The following is a 27,785-nucleotide window of genomic DNA, read 5'->3' on the forward strand; positions in this document are numbered from 1 at the left end:
TCCTCTTTCCAACCATGATCCTTTGTCTTGTTTCCTCTCAAGTTAACAGTACAAAGCTTGCCGACATGTGGCAGGGACACAATAAGGCAGAAAGGTTAGACATGTCACAAAGCTTAGTTTAATTTGATATTGAATCATAAGGCATCAATGTAAATTAAAAAATTTCCACCAGGGTCATATACATTCTCCCGCAAAATAAAATGCTGTAAAACCAAGGCATGGTGCTGCAAATGAGGCTAGTGGTCACTGGTTTTAGCCAGGCTGTCACTGCCGGCAGTGGTGTCCAGGATACTCAGTGCCAACAATGGCAATAAAGGAAGTGGAAAGGTCCATTTGCATAAATCAGCGTAACAAGGTAACAATGAACGAAAGGAAAGAGAATTGTACGGAAAAGGTTAATCCCGTTAAAAGAGCAAAGAGCACAGCTTGGAGATGTCAAGCACCCAAACGCTGATGGTACATTTGGGAAACGACTGTAGTACTATGCAGGCCTGAGTTCATTATTGCTTTATCCCAAGTTGGCCCAGGCTAAGGCGAATGTGAAATCCAACTTCATTTAAGGCCAGAAAAATAGATCAATAACAGCACCTAAATCCCCATCAGTACATGGGTGTAAACTGATTTCATTTGGTGTAATATCTCCCAAGTTCCCTTACTTGCCAGTGCCACGTACATCTTCACAGCAACGCTAAAACGTCTGTCAGAACAAACAATGTCACATGGAAATCATTTTAAAATGGGGAGGTTACTAGAGCAGGCATGTCTAGCAGGCACTTAGTAACAGCCCCTCTCAGAAAACATAGGCAGGCTTATTTTAAAAACACCCTCTCGTCCAAAAAAGGCAGCTTCCAGCTCAGTTCTCCTTTAGCTGAGACTACTCTGAAGCTTTCACCGTTTACTCAAGCTAGTTTACTTGCTACACTGCTACATCAGTCCCAAGAGAGCTGCCGGGCGCCCACGCAGAGGCACTTAGAGACTGCCCACATTTTGGCACAGAAAAGGTCTTTAGAATCTGCACTGTATTGCCTGGGTTGTGTCATTTATTGGGGCTGCACTAGCGATTCCCAACGGATTCCCCGGGTGTTTATTTCTGATGAGCAACTACAACAATGCTTTGCCCACAGGGAATGGACAGTGAAGATTCTCTCTCTCTTTTTGCTAGTAACAGTCAGGTGTGCCTGGCCAGCGACCCTGGGGAACCACTCTGGGTAGGTGCCTTGGCACTGCACTGCCTTTAGGAGTCAGGGAGCAGACTTGAGTAAACTGGGGTTTAGGCTCCAGCGTTTTGCATCCAGAGAAAGGTTGCTTCCCTCATCCCTCTAACAGACTGTTATTCAGACCAAGGGAAGAAAAAAATAGAAAATAGAATTTTAGCATGGTCACCATCTCCATGGTTGTCTTGCTGGTCCAGTGCACGCAGGTGATTTTTTAAAATTAAATAAAGGTCCCATTTATTATTCCCAAAGGAAAGTAAGTAGGAAGAACACACAGGCCATTTGAAGGATGCAGATGCTCTATATGCCAGGAAACTAGTGAGGGTTGAAGCTGGGCTTGCCAAAGAGATTAAGGGATTTAGGTTTCCACCTTCCACTGAAATTCAATGGCATTTGGGCACTAAACTCCATTAGGCCCCTTTGAAAATCCCAATCTGTTTGCTTGTCATTCCCAATCAGTGCAAAAGGAACCCAGAGGGTAGGGTTGAGTTAATAAGGAGGATTTTTAATCCTCTGTGAGGTTTCTATGCTCTCCATATTTATCCATCAGGAAGAAACCCAGGTGCTGTTTTAAACTGGATTCTCAATTATATAAGAATTAGTTCTCCACCTTCCAAATCCCACGTTTCTGTCACAGAAAGGAGCACAAGCAGAAAACATGTTCGCCACCACTTCACATTCTTCAAAGTCTATTCTTCACAGAGCTCTGGCCCAAATCCCCATTATCCTGCTTCTTGACCCTCCTGGCAACAAACAAACACACACACACACACACACACACACACAGAGCAAGTATTGTGCATCACCTCAGATTACTCAACACCAACAACCCCGTCCATAAGAACCCAAAGAAGAGAACTATCCACTTGCAGAGGGGAAACAACTCCATGAAGTCCCTGTCCATGATGCAATGAATCAAAATATCCATCCCACAGTAGTTCCTGCTCGCATCTGAAAAAGATCCCTGAAACCTGGCAGTGTCACTGTGTTGGGCACTTGAAGGCACATTTGCTTTGTGTCTGGGGACTTTAAAAAAATCCAGTTACAAAAGACTGCAGCTGTAGGGCTGAGGAAAAGGAGGCAACACATTGTATTTTGCCTCTGTCCCGCTCTTGAAGCGTCGTGCCTGGCATGAGATGGTGATCTAAGCAGACACGTTAACATCCCTGAGTGAAATGGCACTGTTAGCGGTCTCTGAGGGTTTGTCCTCAAGCACCATAGTTGGTGTGTCTGTGGCAACTGCTGTAGTCTCTGTGGTGGGAAGAGGATTCAAGCCCTGTGTCAAAATCTGCTGAATGGTTTTCCGCAAGTTGGGGTGCAGCTGGTTCTGGGTCTGGTAGAAAACTTCTAAGGCAAAGGACTTCAGGGTGCCAGTACAGATGTCCTCATACAGTGGAATTGTGTACATTCGAGACATCTACAATAAAAATAAAACTGGATAACACATAATACACCTCTACCTCGATATAACGCTGTCCTTGGGAGCCAAAAAATCTTACCGCGTTATAGGTGAAACCATGTTATATTGAACTTGCTTTGATCCACAGGAGTGCGCAGCCCCGCCCTCCCAGAGAACTGCTTTACCGCGTTATATCCAAATTCGTGTTATATCGGGTGGTGTTATATCGAGGTAGTAGTGTACATATAAAGGTTAAGAGACTCAGCTATGAAAAGAATACACCAGACAGTTCTCCATGACCTAAGATCATAGGCAGTTACTATATTTCTTCAAACTCTCTCTTTGGTAAGACTTTTATCAAATTACTTTAAATCAGGTCAACCTGAGGCCAGATTGGTATCAGTAAGACATCAGGCTTTTCTATGAATGTCTGTCTAAGAATAGTTAATTCCACTGCTCATGCACAACAAATAGCTCAACCAGCAGGCCAAGGGGAAAAGACACAGTGATGAAATGCAACAGCTTTTCACTTCTGCTCAATCAAGCAACTAATAAACTGCGTCTGATAGGCCTCAACCTAGTCTATGGACATTTATCCACTGAACAACAAAACTGTCACACAGATTGGTATGGGCTGCAGTCTCTGCTCCAGAGAGACCAGACCTGGAAAAGCAGGACAAGACTGAGGTGGGCAGAGCTAGGTTGGGGGTGAGGAGCCAGACTAGAATAGGACAGACTATGCACAGGCAAGTCAAATTATGTCCTAGCCAATCCTTCATCACAGAAGGAAGGTGCCAAACAGAAATATGGTCAGGACAATGTTGCATTCTCTCACTTCCGCCATCCCCACCCACTAGCAGGTGAACCAAGCTCAGCCCCTTCACAACACACCTGATCTATACTTGGCCAGGAAGCAGAAGTTCCAAGGTCTCTTTCACGTCGCATGTCTCATGCACATGTCTCATGCACTGAGAGGTGCAGTGCTGTTTAATCCAGCAGTTAGTACCTGGTATTCCAAGAAGTGTCGGACTTTGTAAAAATCTGGGTAATAGTCATTTCGGACTACGATCTGCAACCAGCGGATACGGATCTCTGCATTCATGGTGTCCAGCTGAGAGGAGTAACATTCTGAAAGCTTTTTTATCACCTCTGAAGAGAGCACATACACAAAGAGAGAGTTTGTTACTAGGAGATATTTTGGCAAGTTTAAAAGAAATTATACAAAAGTAGATGAAAAACATTAACCTAGGGTGAGGGGCTGTGTGTTAAGAGAGCAAAGCAAGCGATAACATTATTTCCTTCACTGTTTGTACCAGGAACACTTGCCTACTGCTTTGCTCCAGTACTCACCAGGAGGCAACGGTGACCCATCCAACAATCTGTCCAAAAAGAGCACAGTTTGGAACGGTCTCCATTTAGTGATGTCAACACTGCTAGCAGCAGCAACGGCATCAAGAGGCTCAGTGGTCCAGAGTTTGAAGAGTGTCTCCACTGGTCTGATCAGACTGGATCCCTGAGATAAGTCTGGCTCAGCTAATGGAGGTCCTGTAGCATTGAGCCAACGTTCAAACTCCAGTCCTGGAATGAGGAGCACCGAAAGGGTCAAGCAGGAGTCTCTGCAGCTGACTTGACTGTCTCAAGGCCCAGAACTGCTTCTAGCATAGTTAAAAAAAGTTCTAACAATAGCAACTGTATCAACTTTTAATGGCAGCAACACAGCAGGGAGCAAGATCCTAACAGTGACCCTACCAGCCTTAACTATTTTCTCTGCACTATGTAGCACTTATTGGGTTAGGCTGTTGCTGGCTCCCTTCCAACCATAACACATCGCTGTCTAATACTAACCCTGATGCTATCTAGTGCTTAGTCACTGTGGTGATGGTAACTCAAAATACCCAAGATGATAATGTTGAGATAGACAGAAAGGAAGATGAGGCATCTTGGATCCAACTTTCTCTCAGACTCCCCTTCATGCACGTCACTTTCTCAGCAATTTTAAGACCTCAGTTCTGACAAAGATTCAAGTAGAGACTAAAACGCAGGTAAGAATTGGGGAAGAGCTCCAGCTCTGTAGAAAGGAGGACAGGTGACTGCCCCACTAGGGGGAACGTAAATGATTTCACATTTATTCCCACTATCAAAAGAAAGACCAGAATAACCTCCTATAATGCACAGAGCCCTGCAAACCCATTTGTAGAATCAATGGCAGGATACGGAAAAGGATTTATACATGAATTTCAGGGAAGTATACAGGCTGCAGCTTCATAGTGAGAGAAATGTGTTCTAAATTCCACTTTTATTTTAATTATAGAAAACATTTCTTTTCTATCCTCTTTCTCTAGCTTTGATGACTGACATTACAAGCAGAGCGATAACGGCATGAATCACGTTTATAACGGGTTGAATGCCAAAGATGAATCAATAAGGAAGTTTCATTTTCTTCAGATCCAGCATTTCCCTATACACCCTCTAATCCCAGCCTAGGCTGTTATTTCAAACGGTCTTTGCTTAAACAAAGAAACTCTCTCTTTCCCACCTGCTTTGTTGTCAACACTTTGCTCTTTCAGTTCTGGAAAAAAATTCAGGAAGGAATCCAAAAGATCTTGGGCTACAACGCTGGTGAACTTGTATTTCTCAATGTATGCCTGAAACAGAGTGAAAGAGTGAATTGTGGTTAGGAAGACAGTGAGAGTTGGTGGGAGAATCATGGAGCCTGATGTGAAAATACAGAGATGGGAGAGTGAGAACAGCTATTGGAAAGGGGTTCTACTATAAAAGGAAGGTGAAGAGGAGGGGAGATCTGTATAAGAAGCTAGGTAAGGGAAGCACCATTGTATGCAGAAAAATGGTGCAGTCACAGAAAGGTTCCCAGTTTAGTACGATCTGCCCTAAGCAAGAGCTCTGCCACACTGAAGTATCAATGGCAAGAGGGAAAGGTTTCAGCGCATTCACACTTGTGAAAATTAGAGCACAACTGACCACCAAGCAGTTCCCCAACCGGGTACGGATTACAGGAGACGTACAGACGTCTCTGTACATACTTGATGTATTAAGGAGAGAGAGAAGATGAGTCAGAAGATATTGAGAGAAGGAGAGCATAATGAGGTGACAGCAATGTGAAAGTCAAGGAGAGAAAAGTCAAGAGAAGAGCAAATGAGCGTTGTCGTCAGTTTATAAACATAATTCAGTAGAGACCTCAATGTATACAGCATTTGCCATAGTGCCGCTGGATACCAAGGCTTCCCCACCTATAATAAAAAGTGCTCTATCCAGGGAATCCTGATCGTTGGGTTTGCTAGTCACACATGCAAAAACCACAACAAACTAGGGACTCATTAGTAAACTGAAGGTCATCCCAGTGATAACTAAACTATTCCATGCAGTGTTTTCCACTGAAGCCCCAAACAACGAGTTACAAAGATACACTGATTGTCAGAGCACTATTAACTTAGTCATTGGCAATCTCATGACACCCTTTCATAGAATCGCAGATTATTAGAGTTGGAAGGGACCTCAGGAGATTATCTAGTCAAACCCCCTGCTCAAGCAGGACCAATCCCCAACTAAATCCCCAAATGGCCCCCTCAAGGATTGAACTCACAACCCTGGGTTTAGCAGGCCAATGCTCAAACCACTGAGCTATCCCTCCCCCCCAGCTTGCAGCTGGAGATGGACAGGCGCCTGTCCACGTTCAGTTAGGAGATAACCCAGGAGATAATTTTCTCTTGTCAGAATTAGAGTGATGGCAGTAACGTTTTTCTGCTGTCTCAGACCTAATTACCTCCCAGTCGCTCCTCACTTAGGCCATGTCTACACTACGACTTACGTTGGCAAAACATACGTCGCCCAGGGATATGAAAAAAACCACCTCCCTGAGTGACATAAGTGTTGACAGCATTAAATGGTAGTGCGCACAGCACGTAAGTGGTAGTGAGAAGGTAGTTTTATTAGGTCAACAGGAGAGCTCTCTCCCATCAGCAGAGAACGGCTACACGAGCGATTTTACAGCAGTGCGGCTGCATCGGTACAGCTAAGCCACTGTAAGTTCACTAGTATAGACATGGCCTTAGCTGCAGTGACAAAACCGGACACAACAGCCGTTAGAAACACAGGTGGAAATATGTGCAGCACGAGGTATGTATTCACACTAACTCTGAGGAAGGAGTCGAAGTGTTTGGGGTCTCCGCACAGCTGGGACAGGTAGTAAACAAAGCAGTAGCCTTTCTCGTAGGTGAACAGGTTCATCAGATTACTCGGATTCACCCCTGAAAGGAAAGGATAAACAACAGCATTGTAGGGCACTGTAAAGCCTGGACATTATCTAAACTAACCATAAAATCCCTAAGATTTGAGCCATTTCAAATTCCAGACCAGTCTCTAAGGCCTTTTTCTCAGTTCCATATTCTTCAATGCAAACCTTGGGAACCGCTCAGCATACACAAAGTGCTGCTAATTTCCTTGTCAGAGACTCTTGAGATGCCAACCCTTGGCACCTTCAGTATTTTTCAACCTGTACTAAGTTCTTATATGCATTTTATTTTGCGCTATGGAACACCTAGACTGCAAGACTACTTCATGGTCTGGTGCTCTGTGTCCCCTTTACACAGTCAAAAAAATATATAAACCAAGACAGAAAACCAGCACCAGAAAATAAAACACATCAGGGTGTAGAAATAAATTTAGCTGAGAGAGTAACAACAGATCACCCTCTAATACTGCAGAGCTGTATCAACAGGAAAGCAAACCATGCATTTTAATGTGTGCATAGATCCCGGTGTGTGCACGAGTATATACAAATATATCATTATTATATATGTGCACACCAGGGCATCTAACAGAGCAGACTTTCACCTAGGTTGCAAAACAAATCGTTTTCTTTATAACCACTTATTCTGACATGTTCAGATTTTCAAAAGTATTCAGCTTTCAAGGCAAAAATTTTCAGGGCAGAAAGATGGTTTGTCTTTGCCCAATTATGCTTATTTTGGAAACTGGGGGGAAAAAAATCCATTCAAACATCTGAGTTTAGCAAAGGTTAAAAAAAATATCCTTTCCGGAAAAATACATATTTTTTTTTAATTTATTTTTAAGACAGGGCTAGAATGAAAAATGCCAGGGGACTGGCTCCTCACCAAAGGCAAGTTCCTTCATTTATTTAAATTGTTCTTCAAATTAAACTGACTGAAAACATAGGCCAAGATTTTAAAAAACCGGGTGTCTACACTTAGGCTCCTGAGTACATATTTAGGCATTTAAATATATGGGCTATATCTTGCAACAGCAACTCCCAGCAGTTCCAGGATCAGCCGTACCTGGCTCCAGCTTAACCTGAAGCTTGCTAACAGGGTTGTCCTCCCCAAGGAGCTTCATCTGTCTGTGGAGGGCATCAAGACGGAATGCAGTCTCCAGGCATGTGAAGGCAGCACCTGCCCCACGAGAGAGAGAAATTATACACACTATCCAGTTCCAGGCAGATAACTGCCTCACTGGTGCATGTAAAAGATACGAGTTACTGGAAAGTGAAAGACAAATGTCACAACAGGAGAAAATCAAATGAAAGTACTTTACAGGGAAACCAATCATAGAAATCCCTTGCAATTAGTGAAAAATATTTGCAATGAAAGTCTGAACTTGAAACATTGTATTTCCGAATTCTGGCTACATATCAGCCTGAAACAAAAGGAACTCTTGGAATTAATCAACACAAAAACGACACTAGATTTCCCACCGCAGGCTTTATCTGATTAGATTTTACAAGCTAAGCAGAGCGGCACCTGGGCAATCTTTGAATGGGAAACTTCCAAGGAACACCCAGGTGATACAGGAAGTGATATTGGGAGTAGAATAGTGGGCACTTTTCTTACCGTTCAGTACCTCCGCCTGTTTGGGACACTGCTGAAGGGTATGCCGTCTCACAGAGGAGATACAGAGAGACGTTCTGACAAAGTGTGGCTATTAAAGATTCTATTGCTCTTTTTGAAGCAGTAAGGGCTTTACCTGTAGTCTCCTAGCCAAATTCTGAATCAAGATATATCTCCTCCTCTCTCTCCTGTAGCTGAAATTAGGTAAATTATTCTACATTTCCTGTCCCTAATGTCTGTGCAGAATTGCTCTATGCTGTTAAGGCACTGCTGCTTTCACCCTACAGCCAGCTGCAATTTTTTGGTGACTGAAGTGATCTCACCTATACCTTCACAGACATAGGGAGGTGTTGGAGCCTAAACGGTAACTTTTGAGTAAGAAAATGACTTAAGTCCAGGCCCTCTACAAGATCTTTCTCTGAAAGGTTTCCAATTCCACTTGCAGGGTCAGCTACACAGGAGCAACGTCAGAGCCTTTCAGCATTTGGAAAGGGCTATGTAAAGAAGGGGGGAGGATCTTCCTTTACCCCACAGAGAGAGAGAGGGGAAGAGGAATGGGTATTGGAAAAGAATAACTTGAACTATTCTTACATATGATCTTCCACCAGTGGAACTGTGACCACTCAGGAGAGACCTGAGCATTACTGTGGTCTGTTCAATGCACAATGGCAGTCAAACAAGGGAACAAAAGGTTACAATGGAATCCAAAAGATACTGACAAATATTATAATGAATGCCTTTTTGTAAACTGATGGCATCCCTTCTCCTAGAGCTCTGTTCTGGTGGCCCTACCTCAAAAAAATCAAGATATATGAGTCCAGGAAGGGACAGCAAAAGTGATTAGAGGCATGGCAAGGCTGCTAGGAAAGACTGAATAGAAAGGGACTGTTTAGTTTAGAGAGGAAACATATGAGGGGACATGATAGTGGCACACAGAATAATGACCGGAAGAGAGAAGGTAAATTGGGCACTCCTGCTTACCCTCTCTCCTAAAGGGTGGGCAAGGGAAAGCCAGACAAATTGAAAATAGGGATGTAAATACCGTTTAAAAAGTGAACTATTTAAACGATTAAATATTTTGTTTAAACAGTTAACCAATTAAGCGGCTGGGGCCAATCCTGCCAGCTGGTGCAGCTGGGGCTGGTGTGGGGCTGACGGGCCGGTCAGCGCAGGGCCACTGGGGCTGGCCGGCCCTGGGGTTAACAGTTAAGGCGGATTAACTGGTAAGACTAATGCATACCAGTTAACCAGTTAACATTTTACATCCCCCATTGAAAGACGACAGCATCAGACACACATGTCAAACAAAAACAATCGCAACATCTATACCATAGGTTTCAGTGGTGATCCGGCGCTGTGCATACGTGGCCAGCCCCTCGCTCAGCCACATCTCCTCCCACGTGGCGTTGGTGACTGCATTGCCAAACCAGCTGTGGGCAATCTCATGAATGACGTCGATGATGAGGAAATCGTCACTCTCCAGAATGGAAGAGATTATGAAGGTCAGGCACGGGTTCTCCATAGCAACAATGGGGAAGGATGGAGGAAGAAAAACAATATCATACCTGGAACGGAGGGAGACAGAGAGAGAGAAGCCTGAGGAGCCAAATTACTTTAATTTATCCAAGATTACCCAGAAGCTTTGTTGAAGGAAAGCTTATTTGAGGGTTAATGTGTTTTCCCCATTTAACCTCCTAACCCATTACTTGAGCCCTCTAGTCAATGCACTCCAGGTCAGATTGCAGCAACCCCACGATCTCCAGCACCAGGTGATCAGCACTGGCCCATGATCAGAGAGCACTGCAATCAGCTTTGGTGGGTGGGAAAGCTTTCCTCCTGCCTATTATTAATAAAGTAATACAGAAGCCCTGTGTACATAGCTTACCCTAAGAACAAAAGCAATTCCCTCAAAAACAACAGACTCATCTGATAGTACCAAGGCTTCGAGTCAAAATCAGACTGAACTCCAACAATCAGTTATAGGGGGCGTAGGGCCCTGTAGTGAAGCAGTGTGGGTCCCCACTACCCGAGAGAGACGAGCCCCTCCAGACACCACAGTGGGCGGAGCTAGGGAGCTCTGAGCCCACCCCCAAGAGGGTCAGGTGTGGCACAGGAAGTATAAAGGCCCAGCCCCGGAGCTCACTGGGAAGGCAGCCACCGGGGAGACCAGACACCTCTGGCCTACCTCCCGGTTGGGAAGCCCCAGCAACCTGCGGCGGACCCAAGGGGTGGCCGAGCCTGCTCCAGGCCAGCTGTCCCAAGGAACCCATGGTGTTGGACCCCCCTGAGGACAGCACCCTGACCCAGGTACCTGAAGCGGGGGAGTCAGGAAGTAGCCCGGGGGCAGCCAACCCTAGTCTGGCTGCAGCACTGCCAGAGCCCATGTGTTGCAGCCAGGATCCCCACTGACGCAGCAGCAGGGCCCCAGGCTGGGACGCAGTGGGGTGGGAGGGCCTGCGTCCTCCTGCCACCCAACCCACTAGTGGCTGTCGCCCCCTCTCCCAGGCCTTCGGACCCAGGGCCTGGGCTCACTGTGTATAGACTGTTACTGCTCATCCCCTGCCTGAGGGCCTGAGCACCTGACTCACCAGTGCCCCATCCTGACCCAGGGCCTGGGCTGACAACTAACTGTGTTGTTTCTGCCCTCACAAAGGCCGCGGAGGAAGACTCCTGAGGCCGGACTAATCCCCTGCTAGACCTCTTCCCGAACTGAGTGAGGCAGTGTGGGTCCCCGCCGCCCCAGAGAGCGATGAGCCCTGGCTAACCTCGCTACAAGCCCACCCCTGCAAAGTGCAGAGCGCCATCAACTCCCAAGCGAAGTATTGACTCTTACACTTGGCGAGGTGAGGTTCAAGCCCACCTTGTCCCAAGGATGTAAAACAAAAGTAAAAGGAAAGGGTTGGAATGAAGGAAACAGGGAGAGAGTTCAGGCTTAGTCCCTAGAGGAAGGAAGGCTGCATCACAAAGTGCTATGGCACGTCTGAAAGATTTCACTACTCCACAAGACCCAGTGTCCAGAAAGCTCCGGTCCTCAACACTGCCCACCCCAATGATCACGAGTACAAATACCAAATGGTGAGAGACAAATGGATTCTCCAAAGCAAAAATAAAAGAGGGAGATGGGGGGATTGCTGTTCTTGTTTTGAATAAATGAAATTTGCTTCCCCCATAGTCTTCCTTTTTGCGACATTGTGAATTTCAGAGATTGATGATCTAACCATAACATGAACCATTCCCCCTCCCAAGTGGAATGCTGTGAAAGTTCAAGTAAAGACATTTTCCATTTTAACAAAAATGAGTGTCGGAAAATACAGAAGGAACTTTTATCATCTGCCTTTATGTTATTACATAGGCTACACAAATCCAGAGGAAGCTAATGTAGCAAAATACACAAACGGTTTAAATACTGCAGGATGACACATGAAGTCAACTGGGACTTAGCAAACATTAGAAAACTAATTTCTCAATTCAGCTGAAAATTCCGAAGTCTCCTGGGAAATATGTGTAAAGAATAATATTGATTGCTACTCACAAAAGAAAAAACACAGAGGCAGCATATGATCTAGAACTGGTTAAGCCTATGCAGAGTCTAGTTAGCCCAGACAGTCTGCAGCTTCCTGGAAGGCACTGAACTTTGCCCTTGTGCCACATCCTTAAAGCTTTTGCTGAAGGTCAGTTCTAACCAGCTGAGCTTCACTTTTTATTTTAATGTTTTGTAGTATTTTATTGTGCAGAACTTATAGAGCACGTATTGAGCAGTATATAAGTGCACTGACTAGATAACGTGTGTTATTAAATACTATATTTTATATGTATGCTGTGTTTATAGCATAGATTTTCTTGTAATTTTCTTTTGGAAAATTAAACTGAAAAACAAGCTTGTGTGTTTGATCCTCCACATTGACCTCCGTCAAAAGCAGGTCCCCTGCTGAACCAAGACTCTGCAGTCAGTTATTAACTCCACACCATACACTCCTGAGATGCTCATCAGGCCTGCCAGGTACAGTGATCCTTATGATGGAGCTCTATGTCCATCTTCTACATTCCTTTACTATATTCCTGTCATGAGTATCCAGAAGAATTCTATTGAACTCACCTTCCCCATATGTAACGGCCATAGAGGCTCTCTGCAGCACTCAGCCAACGCTCCACCATGCCAGACAGCTTGCTGATGGCTGTTGGCAGCAGACAAGGTTCTGCCCACACCCTGCTCCTGTCACAAAGTAGAAAATTGGAGCCAATAATTCAAACAGAATTAATTCCCTCTCTGAAAGAATAAAACCTCATCTTTCCACCACACTTTTATTTCATATCTGTATTTCAATAGTGAATAGAGAGGTCTCAGGTCAGGATCAATTCCCCCATTGCAAGTACTGTAGTGCAATCTCTTCATCATGAAAGTTGAATTTACAAATGTAGAATTATGTTAAAAAAAACCTGCATTCAAAAATAAAACAATGTAAAACTTTAGAGCCCACAAGTCCACTCAGTCCTACTTCTTGTTCAACCAATTGCCAAGACAAACATTTGCAGGAAATAATGCCTACTTCTTGCTTACAGTGTCACCTGAAAGTGAGAACAGGTGTCCACATGGCATGTCACAAGATATTTACATGCCAAATGCCCCAAAGATTCATATGTCCCTTTATGCTTCAACCACCATTCTAGAGGACGTGTCCACACTGATGACGGGTTCTGCTCGATAACGATCCAAAGCAGTGTGGACCGATGTATGTTCATTTTCATCATTTGAGTCAGATGCCACCACCAGAAGGTTGATTTTCTTTTTTGGTGGTTCAGGATCTGAAATTTCCACATCAGAGTGTTGCTCTTTTAAGGCTTCTGAAAGCATGCTCCTCACCTCATTCCTCTCAGATTTTGCAAGGCACTTCAGATTCTTAAACTTTGGATCGTGTGCTGTAGCTATCTTTAGAAATCTCACATTGGTACCTTCTTTGTGTTTTGTCAAATCTGCAGTGAAAGTGTTCTTAAAACAGATAACATGTGCTGGGTTATCATGCGAGATTGCTATAACACAAAATATATGCAGAATGCGGATAAAACAGAGCTGAAACCATACAATTCTCCCCCAAGGAATTCAGTCATAAATTTAATTAACGCATTTTTTTTTAAAATGAGCATCATCTGCATGTCAAGTATCAGAGGGGTAGCCGTGTTAGTCTGGATCTGTAAAAGCAACAAAGAATCCTGTGGCACCTTATAGACTAACAGACGTTCTGCAGCATGAGCTTTCGTGGGTGAATACCCACTTCTTCAGATGCACTGAAGTGGTGAATACCCACTTCTTGCATCTGAAGAAGTGGGTATTCACCCACGAAAGCTCATGCTGCAGAACGTCTGTTAGTCTATAAGGTGCCACAGGATTCTTTGTTGCTTTTATCATCTGCATGGAAGCATGTCCTCTGGAATGGTAGCCAAAGCATGAAGGTGCATACAACTGTTTAGCATATCTGGCACGTAAATATCTTGCAATGCCAGCTACAAAAGTTGCCATGCGAAGGTCTGTTCTCACTTTCAGGTGACATTGTAAATAAGAAGCGGGTAGCATTATGTCCCGTAAATGTGAACAAACTTCTTTGTCTTTGCGATTGGCTGAACAAGAAGTAGGACTGAGTGGACTCGTAGGCTCTAAAATGTTACATTGTTTTGTTTTTGAGTGCAGTTATGCAACAACAAAAAAATCTACATTTGTAACTTGCACTTTCACGATAAAGAGATTGCACTACAGTACTTGTATGAGGTGAATTGAAAAATACTATTTCTTTTATCATTTTTAGAGTGCAAATATTTGTAATCAAAAATATAAAGTGAGCACTGTACACTTTGTATTCCGTGCTGTAATTGAAATCAATACATTTAAAAATGTAGAAGAACATACAAAATATTTAATACATTTCAATTGGTATTCTACTGCGTTACAGTGAGATTAAAACTGCAATTAATCACAATTAATTTTTTTAATCAGGATTAATTTTTTTGAGTTAATCATGTGAGTTAACTGTGATTAATCGACAGCCCTAATACTAATAAATAACAACAACAACATGTTAATATAAGAGCACAGTACCTAGGAGCCCCAGTCTTGGACCAGGACTCCATTGTGTAGGCAACCTGCAGCACACAAGCTGATTTTCCGTGGCACTCTCACTGCCCAGGTCCTGGCCACTGGTCTGGGGGGCTCTGCATTTTAATTTAATTTTAAATGAAGCTTCTTAAACATTTTAAAAACCTTATTTACTTTACATACAACAGTTTAGTTATATATTATAGACTTATAGAAAGAGACAGTCTAAAAACGTTAAAATGTATTACTGGCACGCGACACCTTAACTTAATTAGAGTGAAGAAATGAAGACTCAGCACAGCACTTCTGAATGGTTGCCAACCCCTGGCGTAGGCGCTTTACAAACCCAGGACAAAAAGACAGTCTGAGAGCTCACGCTAACTACAGCTCCTGCAGTCCGGTTCTGCGGAGTTTCTTTTTCCAAGTAGACCTCCTGCTCTCTGAAGGGTCACAGCTCTCACTCCCAGATGGTAGCACGATATGCTGCATTATCCCTTACCCACACTACTGTCCAACCCCCCAACACAGCTTTATATGGACACAAGGAATAAAGTAGAAGCAGCTGGCTGCCAATCTCACCTGGGGCCAACGTCTGCAAAGATAAGGTCCCCTGCCACCAGAGCCACGAGATAGGCAGGAACTGGATATTCCATATAAAACTGGTATATGCCCTCCTGCTCCAAGTAGGTACTTTGGGTGGCACTCATCAACACCTGGATACCCGCGGGGGCCTGAAACACCAACACACATCTACTTAAGCTGGCTCAACAGGCTGAGATGATTGGGGCCAAGGGGCCAGACTCGTAGATCTTACTTTTCCTGGAAGGATGTAATTTAATGGATGGGAAAACATTTTATAGAGAGAGAGACAGACAGAGTAAAGTCAGATTTTATTTTATTTTTTTTAATCCGGATAAGCTGTCTGTGAAGTGACCATGACTAACCCTATTACAGAATGTACATGTGGCTATTGGTGTTCCAGGAGCGCTCACATACCGAGTGGCTCCATCCACCCAAGAGGTCACATCACCTGATACTGCTTTTTCAGAACTGTGCATTGCCTAGTCATCAATGGGGAGGGTTACCCCTCAATCACCATTGCTGGAAGCTACCACCCAATCTAATTCTCTCTTTCATAATATGCACTGCAGAACGAATGATCCCAGAGAACCTTGGCTATTGGAATGCAAGGCCTCGGAGTTGCTTCAAAGTGGCTATGCTGGTTCTGTTCAGAGAGGACCCAAAGTCTCATGTCTGCTACTAGATCACCGTTTCTTCTCTCTCATTAGCTGTCACTGGAGCACTGTGTTGTTCCTACCCAAGATTGCCACTGGAGTTACCTACCTTGACTGTAGCTGAATAGCTGCATTTCACTGCTGGTGTGTCAAAGCACGGAAAGAAGGACCGATTACACACTGAATGGCCCTGGGTGAAGACAAACGGCTTGGCTTTGCCACAAGTTAGCTCTGGGTCCAGCCACCAGATCTGTTGGAATGTCAGATGGAGCAGAGGTGAGCAAAAGGAACAAAATTGATACAAAGGGCAGAGGAGCTGAAATTAAGAGATATGCTGAAAGAATTTAGAATTCAAAATGACCTTGATAAATTGGAGAACTGAAAATCTGAAATCAACAAGATGAAATTCAACAAATACAAGTGCAGTACTACACTTAGGTAGGAAAAATCAAATGCACAACTACGAACGGAGAATAACTGGCTAGGCAGTAGTACTACAGAAAAGGATCTGAGGGTTATGGCTTGTCTACACTTGCCAGAGGATAGACGCTGCGGTGATTGATGCATCAGCGATTTAGCGGGTCTAGTGAAGGCCCGCTAAACCGACTGCCGATCACTCTCCTGTCAACTCCTGTACTCCACCTGATCGAGAAGGGTAAGGAGAGTTGACGGGAGAGCATCTCCTGTCGACGTCGCATAGTGTGGACCCTGCAGTAAGTAGATGTAAGCTACGTTGATTTGAGTTACGCTATTCATGTAACTCAAATTGCGTAGCTTAGATCGACTTTTCCCTTTAGTGTAGACAAAGTTTCACAGGGGATCACAAATTGAATACAAGTCAACAATGTGACGATGCAGTTGCAAAAAAATGAATATTCTGGGGTGTATTAACAGGAATATCACATATATGACATGGGAAGCAACTGTTCCACTCTACTAGGCACTGGCGAGGCCTCAGTTGGAATACTGTGTCCAGTTTTGGGCACCGCACTTAAAGAAAAACGTGGACAAATGGGAGAGACCCCAGAGGAGAGCAACCAAAATTATAAAAGATTCAGAAAACCTGACCTAAGAGGAAAGGTATAAAATCTGGGCATCTTTAGTCTTGAGAAAAGACAACGGAGAGGGACCTGTTAATAGTTTTCAAATCTGTTAAGGTTTGTCATAAAGAGAAAGGTGGTCAGTTCTTCTTCACATCCACTGAATGTAGGACAAGTAGCAATGGGCTTAATCTGCAGCAAGAGAAATTTAGGCTAGATATTAGAAAAAACTTTCTAACTCTAAGGATAGTTAAGCACTGGAATAGGTTACCAAGGGAGGTTGTGGAATCCCTGTCAATACAGGTTTTTAAGAGCAGCTTAAACAAACACTTGTCAACGATGGTCTAGGTCAGTGGTCCCCAACGCAGTGCCCATGGGCGCCATGGAGCCCACTGGGGCATTTATGTGCGCTCGGCTACTGACAAGGGAGCGTTTCCACTGGACAACCTGCTTCTGAGACTGAGGAGCGCAGCTGCTAGACAGCCAGACGCCGAAATGCTGCCACGAAGCAGCAACGCCAAGAAGTGTCGCCGCCAAAATGCCGCTGCTTCAGCGGCGATGCTTCTTGATGATGCCAGTTCTCGGCAGCATTTCGGCGGCTGGTCGTCCGGCGCCCGCCACACTCTTCTGGGAACATGAATATACTATTGCAACAGAAAGGTTGGGGACCACTGTCTAGGTATACTTGGTCCTGCTCAGGAGGATGGACTAGACGCCCTTTCAAGGTCCCTTCCAACCCTATATTTCTATGATCACTGGTCCCCAAAACAGCCCTGATAACTGCAGCACCATTGAAATGCAGCCATCTCTGGGGGGAAATGGGTACACAGCATACACATTATATTCAGAGAGTAGAAAATTTTGGCCAATGACACCAAAGCAATGGGGGGGGGTTGTGTTTGTTTTTTTTAAATAAAACAGAATGGGCAATGGATCGACTTTTCCCTTTAGTGCAGACAAAGCTTCACAGGGGATCACAAATTGAATACAAGTCAACAATGTGACGACGCAGTTGCAAAAAAATGAATATTCTGGGGTGTATTAACAGGAATATCACATATATGACATCCAGCAAAGCAATCAGCACCTGTTTCTTCTGTCTCACCTGAAATACCTCCATCGCATGCAGGCAGGCTAAGAACTGTATGGAAAGAGAGAGCTCTTCTGTTGGCTCACATTAGCCTCAGGATTATTACTACTGAGTCACATGGGCGAACTCAGTTAGTTCCAACCAGAATATAAAGGGATAGTAGTGTCTCTTTGGGCCACTTATACTGTAAACAGATCAGTTACTGAGTCCAGACTGTGCTGCTACAGGTGCTGGATAGAACCTGACGTAGGGACATAGCCTGGGAGGCACTGATTGGGGAAGGTATAGAGGGGAGTACAGGGAATTGGGGTGAGCAAGCAGGACCTTTTATATATATATATTTTAATTTGTTTAAATTCTTAGTGTTTTCTAAATGTTCTAAAAGAAAGAACTTACAACACAGATGAAATCCTCCCCTTCTCCATTATCCACATCCCCGAACCAGGGGAAACACACATGCCTCTGATGGACTTCTAAGGTCTGCAAGAAAGATGCCCCACTTTGGTGCACCTCATAAGCTCTGTTGAAGAAGAGCTCCCCTCCTATAGGCCTTACGCACCAACATGATTTATACTAACAGCTCAGTTAAAAAACAAAAAAAACCCACTAAGTCAAGTCCCAAATAATTTTTTTTTTAAAACAAAGAACTACAGCTGGATGCATGTTTCAATGGAGTCCACTTAATGCCCAAAAATTCACATTGCATTTTCTTTAAAAAATAAAAGAATGGTGAAAGGATCTAGTCCATTCCTCACTGCCACATAACCCTTCATCATTCATTAAATACCCCCAACCAACTTGTAGCACTCTCTCAACTTTAGATTTGCACAAATATATGCAAAAGTAAAGCCAACAAATTACTACATTATAAAATCCTATTTCCTGTTCAAGGATCCATCTCCAATATTCTGTAACATGAACACACTACAACATTACTCAGTACAACATACAGATTAGCTGCAACATAGTTAACAATAAAAGGTATAAACTTGCAACGTCTCAGACAGTTACATAAACCAATATCATCTTACAATCAACACATATCCTACTGCAACAGATCACTCCAATCCTGTTCAGAAAAATACCCCGTCTACCCCACCATCACATCCCCCTATGCTGCATGGTGTTACTGAGGGGTGGCTCAAATGACCCCACAAAGAGCCATGCCCCTGCTTGTGTTGCCGCCCGCCCCTGCGATTGGAAAAAACCTCTCTTCCCCATAGCCACATCACATATGCTCCTTTCCTTACCAGCCAGTCGTGGCTTCCCCTGTCAGACATTTCCAGGCGTGTGAAATACCCAGCCTCCCCACCTTAGAGAAACAGGGGGGATGGCTGCTTTGCCCAATTCCCTCCACTGAAAGAAAAGGTGGTTTCCCACAGTCTGGCTTTCCCTCTCCACATGCACGGAAGAGAAGTGGGGCACTGACAATGCATCTCAAGCCACCAGCGCAAAGCTTCACATTTTACTGAACCAGATAAGCATGTGTATGTATTCGCCGTGTGCTGCCATGGCAGATAGCTGTGCTTCCTGCAGTTCTGAAACCTACAGCTGATACTGTGTTTATTATTGGTCAAGCCACTGGAAACACCACCAGTGCCCCGGTTTCTCTGCAGGGTTGGCATTCATACCCGTGGTGAGGAATGGGCTTCTCCATCTGAAACAAGAATCTCAGATATATAGGAAGCAATTAAACTGCCCATCTGAAATACAGAGGACTTGGGTAAAAGAGAGACACACTTGGGGAGCAGGGAGTGAAGTGTCACTCAGTGATGCAGGAAGAACTATGACATCTCCAACTGAAATGGTACAGAGGTCAGCTGCTGTTTGAACATAGGTTGACTTTTGTGCTGTATCACAGGGAGGAGGAAATACTAACCGTTTTTATAACCTGAAATGCAAACCCTGGCTTGTCCCATCGTCATGGAAAGAAAACAATAGTGGATGACAACATATTAAATGCCAAGTCAGAGACATGTCACAGCTGGAGATTTGAAGTGCATGTAGAATTTGCTTTTCCTGGAACGGCAAAAAGAAATGTTTTTTTGGCAGAACATCTCTGGTCCTGAAAGGCTGAGGCTGAATTACCCTCACTTAAACACACTTCACTACTGTATGCAGTCCACACGCCACTGGGGTAGTGCGGTGCTTAACACACGCGTGCTCCTGGAGCATGAAGGTGGTATACAGAGCATAGTTCCCTAACAGAACACAGCCCCAGAAAGGAACCGGAATGCTGTGTGAAAGGCAGATTTAATCTCCCAGCTGTCCCTTAAGAGCCATCCACCATAAAAAGATATTGGCTCCTGCCAGATCTGCATGAGGAATAATGGACAGCTGAACATACACAGATAACTAAAGCCAAATAAATAAAAGCAACACAATTCCATGTTTCAATCAGATAGTTCTAGCCTCTCGTGCTCCCTTATTGCTGATATCTCTATGCTGGATTGAAACATTAAATTTATTATTTAATAACACCACCCACAAATGGACTAGAGGCCTCACAGGAAACAGTCCCTGCCCCCCAAAAATCATTAGCCTGCAAAGAAAAGAGAGTTTGTGAGGAATTTACTAATGTATTGACAATTATAAAGAATGAAAACAAATCACTGCGAACACCGCGCCACCTGTACTTACAGAGTAGTGCTACACTAAAAACAATCACAAACAATGGCACCACATTCTCACCACTCAATTGTTCTAGAGCCAATAAGACCGAAAAAGTGTAAGTGGCAGCATATGCTCAGACATGATGGGGCTGAGGAGCAGATGTTCACTGAAGGCATAATTTGGCTTGCAGAGTATTTATGACAATGTGCAGGTCAGAAAACACAATGAGACTGTGAAGCAAAGGTGAGACCACTCTCTGCTGCCAACAATATCCTTAGGACACCAGGCTTTGTAACTGTATTTCAACAGAAACAGTCAATGCAATCAGAAAGATAGCAAAAAGGCTGCAAGAGAAAAGCACCAGGAGAAAGAACAGCTGCCTCACACACAATCCAGAAAAGACCAAACCAATGATGATGGGACTGGAGAATCTGGATGAGGGTCTGGACACAGCATCCATGCATTTGTCATCTCCAGACTAGATTACTGCAATACATTGTATCCAAGGGTAAAAGCAGAAGTTCGTGCAGAACAAGGCAGATCACATACACAGGATGAGACAATAAGACAGGGGTAGGCAACCTATGGCACGTGTGCCAAAGACGGCACGCAAGCTGATTTTCAGTGGCACTCACACTGCCTGGGTCCTGGCCATTGGTCCGGGGGGCTCTGCATTTTAATTTAATTTGAAAAGCTTCTTAAACATTTAAAAAAACTTATTTACTTTACATACAACAATAGTTTAGTTATATATTATAGACTTATAGAAAAAGAGACCTTCTAAAAACGTTAAAATGTATTACTGGCACGTGAAACCTTAAATCAGAGTGAATAAATGAAGACTCGGAGCACCACTTCTGAAAGGCTGCCGACCCCTGCAATGAGAGATCACCACCCAAGCGCGCTGCATTCTCCACTGATTCTCAGTGCACTTCTAATGCCAACAGTCTTGGTTCAGGATGTAGCTATGTCTGAGACCACATCCATGACCCAAGACAATTCAGCCTGCGGCATAATGCAGCTGGCAAAATCCAGCACAAAGATAAAACATTCTCAGTCAAGTTGACGAGACTGTGGAATCAGCTTCCAGAACAAGGATGTAGATCTAATTTACCTTTTCAGTTCTTAGAAACTACAGTGAGGAGCTCTATAAGAACCACCAAGACAGAATATATATTGTTATATAGTTCCTGAAGTGACAGCCAGAGATACTCTTTTCTTACTTCTAAGCTGAGAAAATTTGAAAGAAAGTTGTGGGGCCAATTTTTACTGTCACTTCTCAGGACAGAACCACACTTGAAATATCAGCACATTTAGACCAAAAGGAATCATCACTTTAAGTGGCAAATAGCATATGCAAATCACTCCCATGGTTGAGTCAAATTTTAAGTGCCAGGATAATTTTAGATCACTGAGGGTTTTTGCAGAGTTAGATACCAGTGTTCACAGTGCTTTAGAAATGCCATGTGATTAGGTAATGTTATGCCCTGATGCCTGTCACTGTCATGAGAGGATCCCCATTCCCATCCCCTGCTACCACATGCAGCAAATGCACAATTGGCCAAGTGCATTCTGGAGGTTTTTCTTCCATACCACCAGGCATCAAGCAACATCAGAGGCAGGATGATGAAACTGATCTGCTCTGATCATATCAACATGGCAAATCTAATAGGGACCACCAGTTTCATGACATGTTGAGCAGTGGTAATCTGATACACGCCTACCAGGCAATCTGGGCTTGACAGAGACAGATCACAGCAACTAGAAAAAAATTTCTTCGTATTCTGAATTTTAGCCACTTTCTCAAGTGGCAACATTGCTGTTTATTTTCTGGCATGCTCTAAATCAGGCAGAGAGATGGCTCTTCATGGGATATTTCCAGGATGATCATCATTCCTGACCCGGTAGCTGGGGACTTAATGAGAAAAGTTTTATAGCACCCCAGCTAAAGGCTCTAAAATCAAGATTATAGCGACTTCGTGTGAAGCACTATAGAAAGAGGAATACAGAAAGGAAGGTCCAGTGGTCAGGGTGCTAATCTGAGACCCAGGTTCAATACCCAGCTCTGACATAGGCTTCCTATGTGAATTTGAGCAAGTCATTTAGTCTCTGTGTCCAATGGGGATAACAGCACTGCTCTACCTCAGTGCAGGTTGTGAGGTGCTCAAGTACTATAGTAATGAATGGGGACCAGATAAATACCTGAGAGAGAAATCTGGTAAATCACTTCTACCTGGAAATCTGTTCTTTTCACAAGTATGTGTGACCTACTATTTGTTGTCTACTAGATTACTTTGCCATAAACTGAGTTTTTCAGGTTTTTTCCCCTTAGATTTTCTGTCTGAATAATTTTCAGCAATTAAAACAATTACATGAGCTAGTCCCATTACTTTTGTGACTCTAAAGCTAGATGCAGCGGATTAGACTAAACAAACAAGCTGAGATAGGTAAGGGTAAATCATGTCAGATAAAATGAGCATGTCCATCACATTAGAGTATCAAAGTTTTGCGAGTCTCACAAAACCCTCATGAGACCTTATTACATTTTGCAAGGGGATGTATGCAGACCAACTGAGCAAAGCACCTTCGTACAAAGAAAACGGATCCTGTACTTTCCAGTTACAGAGAGCTGAATTTAACTTAATTTAATAAAGTCCAGTGATTGCTTAGACATGTTTATTTCCATAATCCCTTGGAATTTCAAGATCAGCTGGGTATTGACTGAAAGTTCAGAGTCCAAGCGGTTACAGAGAATTACAGGAATCCAAATGAGCAGCAAAATTTGTAAAGATCTCTCTTTACTGCAGGAAAAAGTTGCTTGTCCCATGCAGATTAGCTAGTCAGGGGCCACCACTAGGTGGGCCTGTTGAGCATACTGTGTTAAACCCAATTAAACACTGCCAAAGCCAGACACATCCAATAGAAGGTCTTCCCAAAATACTGGTACACGGCTATTTGTGCCTGGGTTGTGTATTAAATGCAAGCATCACAATTCCAGCTCCCTGCTATTGTTACCAAAATGTAACTGGCTAGCTAAGGCCTAATCTTTGCAAACATTTGGCAAAAGTCCACTGTATTCTGGCTTACTAGCGGATACCCGACCTGCTCAGAAGCATTCTGAATGAGGCAGAAAAGGAAAGGAACCGAGGCCAGGTCCACATTACAGACATTTGCTGGCATAGACAGGAGTGCTATGAGGTGTGATTTATGACTAAATACATGTGCCAGCAAAAGCCCTTAGTGTACTATACCAATTATACTGGCAAAACTGCAGCTGGAACTTAAAATAATGCATACCCAAAACAAGCAAGGAGTGCTTTGGCAATATAGATACCAATATGGCTATACGGCAAAGCACCTCTAGTGTAGACCTGTCTGAGCGTACACCGCTTGCCACCAACTATGTTAATTTTAAGGGTGTAACTCTGAGCTGCTTATGCCCATAGTAGCAATGAACAGGGGCATCAACTTTTGAGAGCCATAGAAAGAGCAAGTGGCTAAGTCAGCACACGTGTTGTAAAAAGCCTTTGTTGCACCCTTCACAGGTTGGTGCTTCAGAAGAGGGCTCATGTTTACTCAGTGTCACATCCTGAGGTACGCCCTTGTTGAGTGAAGAGAGATGTCAAAACACTGAATCAGAAGGAGCAAGCTGAGTAGGACGGGAAAGCTGCTGTTTACACACAGACCATCTGGTAATCAGAAAAAATGGCAGGATAACGTAGCAGTGAAATTCTGATTTTCTCTACCACCGGCCCACACACACGCACCAACTTAACAAATAGTCAATTATAGGTCAAAAATGAAAAAAAGACAATATGAAAATAAGTAACCTCATGATATTACATAAGGTAGGTGCCCCCTCATTCCTACACCTCCACTTGTCTGCTGTCATCTCTCCCTAGGTCTAACCTAGACTGCAAGTGCCTCAGACAAGCACTGTGTCTTGGTAGGTGTCTGAAGAGCTACCCACACTTACGACGATACATGGATAACAAGACAGTGAATTGCCCAAGATAGTGAATTGCCAATATGGGAAACCAGCTCCACTGTCACTCCCATGTAATCAAACCACCTACCGCTACCATCAGGGCCGGCTCCAGGCACCAGCTTAGCAAGCAGGTGCTTGGGGCGGCCGCTCCGGAGAGGGGCAGCACGTCCAGCTATTCAGCGGCAGTTCGGCAGAGGGTCCCTCACTCCCGGTCGGAGCAAAGGACCTTCCGCTGAATTGCCGCAGATCGCGATGGCGGCTTTTTTATTTTTTTGGGCTGCTTGGGGCGGCAAAACCCCTGGAGCCAGCCCTGGCTACCATCCACAGAAACAAATGCTTTGAAATGACAGGCAAGGCCATTTAGGCTGGGCCCAGACAAAACCCAGGAGAAAGGTTGCGCTTTGGGGTTTCGGGGGCTGCCAGTGAAGACTGTATTTCAACCCACACCTCCTGGCAAAAGGAGGGAGAAATCAAGGCCCGGGTCTCTGTACGTCTGGGAAGACAGCGGAGGGCACAGACTATAGCTCCTGCCAGACTCCCACCTGGCCGCTGGCATTTTTGCTGCTGTCAGGGCACCCGGCCACCCCCTCAAAGAAGGAAGGAACATTGGCGCAAAGGAGACAGGGGCTGAGACAGAGGCTACTTACGGCCGGGCCGTCGGTGGTGGTGTAGCGGATGATGATCTGGAAGGGCTGGTGAGGCTGCAGGGCAGCGGGCAGGGAGATGGTGAGGGCGGAGCCATAGTCAGTGAAGGGGTCTACCCTGAAGACGAGCGGGCAGGAGGCTGCGGAAGGGTCGGGGAAGGTGGGGCAGGGAGGGGGCGGCAGGGAGGGGGCCGGGGGGGAGTCAGGGGAGGGACAAGCCAGGGGGCTGGAAGGGGGGTCGGCGAGCTGGGCCTGGGCCCCGGGGTCAGGGCTCGGCACGGGGCTGGCGGGCGCCGAGAGCGGGGTGGAGGCGGTGGAAGGGGCGGACAGGGAGGACGAGGAGACGGTGGAGGGCTCGGACGGCAGCGGGCCGGGGGACGCGGCGGGCGGCCCCGCGGGGAAGGCGAAGGCGCAGGGCCCCTCCCCGGCCGGGGCGCGGCGGTAGCCGGCCGAGAGGACGCGCAGGGCCGGGTGCGTGTCCAGCACCAGGGCGCGGGGCCGGGCCCGCAGGGCGCAGAGCTCCAGCACCAGGCAGCCCGCCAGCGCGCGGGCCGCGGGCCGCAGCTCCAGCCCCAGCTGCAGGTGGCGGAGGCGGAAGAGCTGCGAGCTCGAGGCCGAGGCCACGTCCGGCGGGGGCTCGGGCGGGGGCGGCGGCGGGGCCGGCGGCGCCTCGGGCCCGGGCGGGGGCCCTTGCGGCAGCAGCACAGGCCGGGCGGCCGCGGAGCCGGAGCCGCCATGGAGCGGAGGAGGCGGAGGCGGCGGCGGCCGCTATGTGAAATCCATGGGCGGGCGGGGAGGAGGGAGGCCCCGCGGCCGAGGGCACCGGGGGGAGGAGAACCGCGCAGGCCCCGCTCGCCACCGGCCCACGGGAGCGCCGGACCCGGCCGGCCGCAGGGAGAAGGGGCGGGATGGCGGCCGCCAGGGGGCGCCGGGGGCGGGAATCCCGGCCGCGGCCGCCAGGGGGCGCCGGAGGGCGCGAGCGATCGGCGGGGCGCCCGGGAAGGGAACGTGCCGGGGACGGGCGCCCTGGAGCCAGGGGCTCCTGCCGCGGCAACGCCCCCTGCTGGAGCCCCGCGGGAGTCGCTAGGCGGGTGCTTGGCTCCCCAAGGCCCCAACTGCAGGGGCACCACCAACGCCTGGCATGGCTGGGAGGGGAGGGGGCTGTTTCTGGGCTAGTGGGGGCGGCCCAAACCCAGCATCCACCCTGCCACCCAGACACCCCATCCTCCAGGGGCACAGCCCACATGCAGCATCCACCCCCCCCTCTCAAAAAACATCTCCTCCAGGGCAACCCACCATCCATCTGCCACCCAGACACCCCCTCCTCCAGGGGCACAGCCTACACCCAACGTCCACCCCCCCCCCCCAGACATCCCCTCCTCCAGGGGCACAGCCCATGCCCAGCGTCCACCCACCCCACAGATGCCCCCTCCTTTGGTGTAACCCACACCCAGCATCCACCCACCACACACATGCCCCCCTCTGCCTGAGAATGTCTCGGACCCTGTGTCCATCTGCCACACTGATGCTCCCCACCCACAACACAGACAGTCCCTCCTGCAGGGAATGGCCCTGAGCCAGTGTCCACTCATGACACAGACACCCCCTCCTCCAGGGGGACTGCCCTGATCCAATGTCCACCTGCCACACAGATGCTCCCCTCCTGCAGGGAACAGCCCTGAGCTGGTGTCTATCCATAGCACAGACACCCCCTCCTCCAAGGGACAGCCCAGACATTGCCTCCACCTGCCACACAGATACCCTCCTCCTCCAGAATGGCTGCCTAGACCCCTTGATGTGCCCAGAGCCTACTGTGGCCCAGAAAGGAATTTACACTGCTGGGGACAGGCAGGACACAAACCCAAGTGGCAGCAATGCTACCCTGGCCCCTGCCCATGATCCCCTGAGGATGACAACAAGGCCTCTCTGATGCTGTCCTTCTTCACACTCGCTCTGCCCAGCGGTCTGTTAACTTCCACAGACACACACGCTGCACCCCATCCCAGCTCTCCCAGTCCCAGTGCCTATTCCCAACTGTCACCCTCCCAAACCCATTCCCAGCCGCCCTAAAATCCCATCTGTTGCTCCCAGCCATCATCCCCTTTTCAAATTCCCTTCAAAGGGACCCTTTCTTATCAGCCATTTCTCATTCTCCCTCCCAGGTGCCCCAACTCCCAGTGGCTCAGCTCCCTCTCTCCACTTCAAACTCACTGCACACAGCAAAAAAACAACTGCTGGTCTGCACTAAAAAAAAAAAAAAAAAATGGGCCCAGCTCTGTCACTCAGGGGGGAAAAAAAAAGCCCTGAGCATCCACCACCACCCCCCCCTAACCCCCCCCTGCTGTGGACATGCTAGGGTGATGGAAGAATTCTTCAGCTAGCCTAGGCCTCTTTTGGTGGACAGCAACCCTCTGAAAGCCGGCTCGCCAGGGGTAGCACCCCTGGGGCGGGGGGCCAGTTTTTACCTGCGCGCGCAGCAGGTTTTGACGATCATCGGCTCCACTGGCGCGGTTCGCCGTCCCAGGCCAATGGGGGTGGCAGGAAGCACAGCCAGCATCACCCACCAGCACCACCCTTCCAGCCCCCATTGGCCTGGGACAGCGGCGAACGCCAGTG

At 46.5% G+C, this 27,785-nt stretch overlaps 1 protein-coding gene across 1 annotated transcript; it reads right to left on the bottom strand.

Annotated features, from left to right (window-relative positions):
• Positions 1-95: 95 nt before the first annotated feature.
• On the bottom strand, positions 96-27,757 carry RNPEPL1 (arginyl aminopeptidase like 1). The gene is made up of 12 exons (XM_039488742.1): positions 27,635-27,757; positions 25,173-25,937; positions 15,904-16,044; positions 15,139-15,290; positions 12,571-12,687; positions 9,804-10,039; positions 7,926-8,039; positions 6,766-6,878; positions 5,150-5,258; positions 3,964-4,191; positions 3,620-3,762; positions 96-2,631 (listed from the first exon to the last, which is right to left on the bottom strand). Exons 1-12 carry the CDS (start codon positions 27,755-27,757, stop codon positions 2,359-2,361), a joined length of 2,514 nt encoding a protein of 837 aa, XP_039344676.1. The 3' UTR covers positions 96-2,358.
• Positions 27,758-27,785: the final 28 nt, after the last annotated feature.

The sequence above is a fragment of the Mauremys reevesii genome, linkage group 9 (assembly GCF_016161935.1).
Source record: "Mauremys reevesii isolate NIE-2019 linkage group 9, ASM1616193v1, whole genome shotgun sequence".
NCBI lineage: Eukaryota > Metazoa > Chordata > Testudines > Geoemydidae > Mauremys > Mauremys reevesii.

What these genes read in the sequence shown, in the direction of transcription:
- RNPEPL1 (XM_039488742.1), bottom strand. Translation starts at nt 27,757, where the DNA reads ATGGGGGCTGGAAGGGTGGTGCTGGTGGGTGATGCTGGCTGTGCTTCC. An exon ending in CCACCACCGACGGCCCGGCC is followed by an intron (nt 16,045 to 25,172) that starts GTAAGTAGCCTC and finishes ACATTCCAACAG; the next exon opens with ATCTGGTGGCTGGACCCAGA. An exon ending in TCAGGTTAAGCTGGAGCCAG is followed by an intron (nt 6,879 to 7,925) that starts GTACGGCTGATC and finishes CTTTCCTTTCAG; the next exon opens with GGGTGAATCCGAGTAATCTG.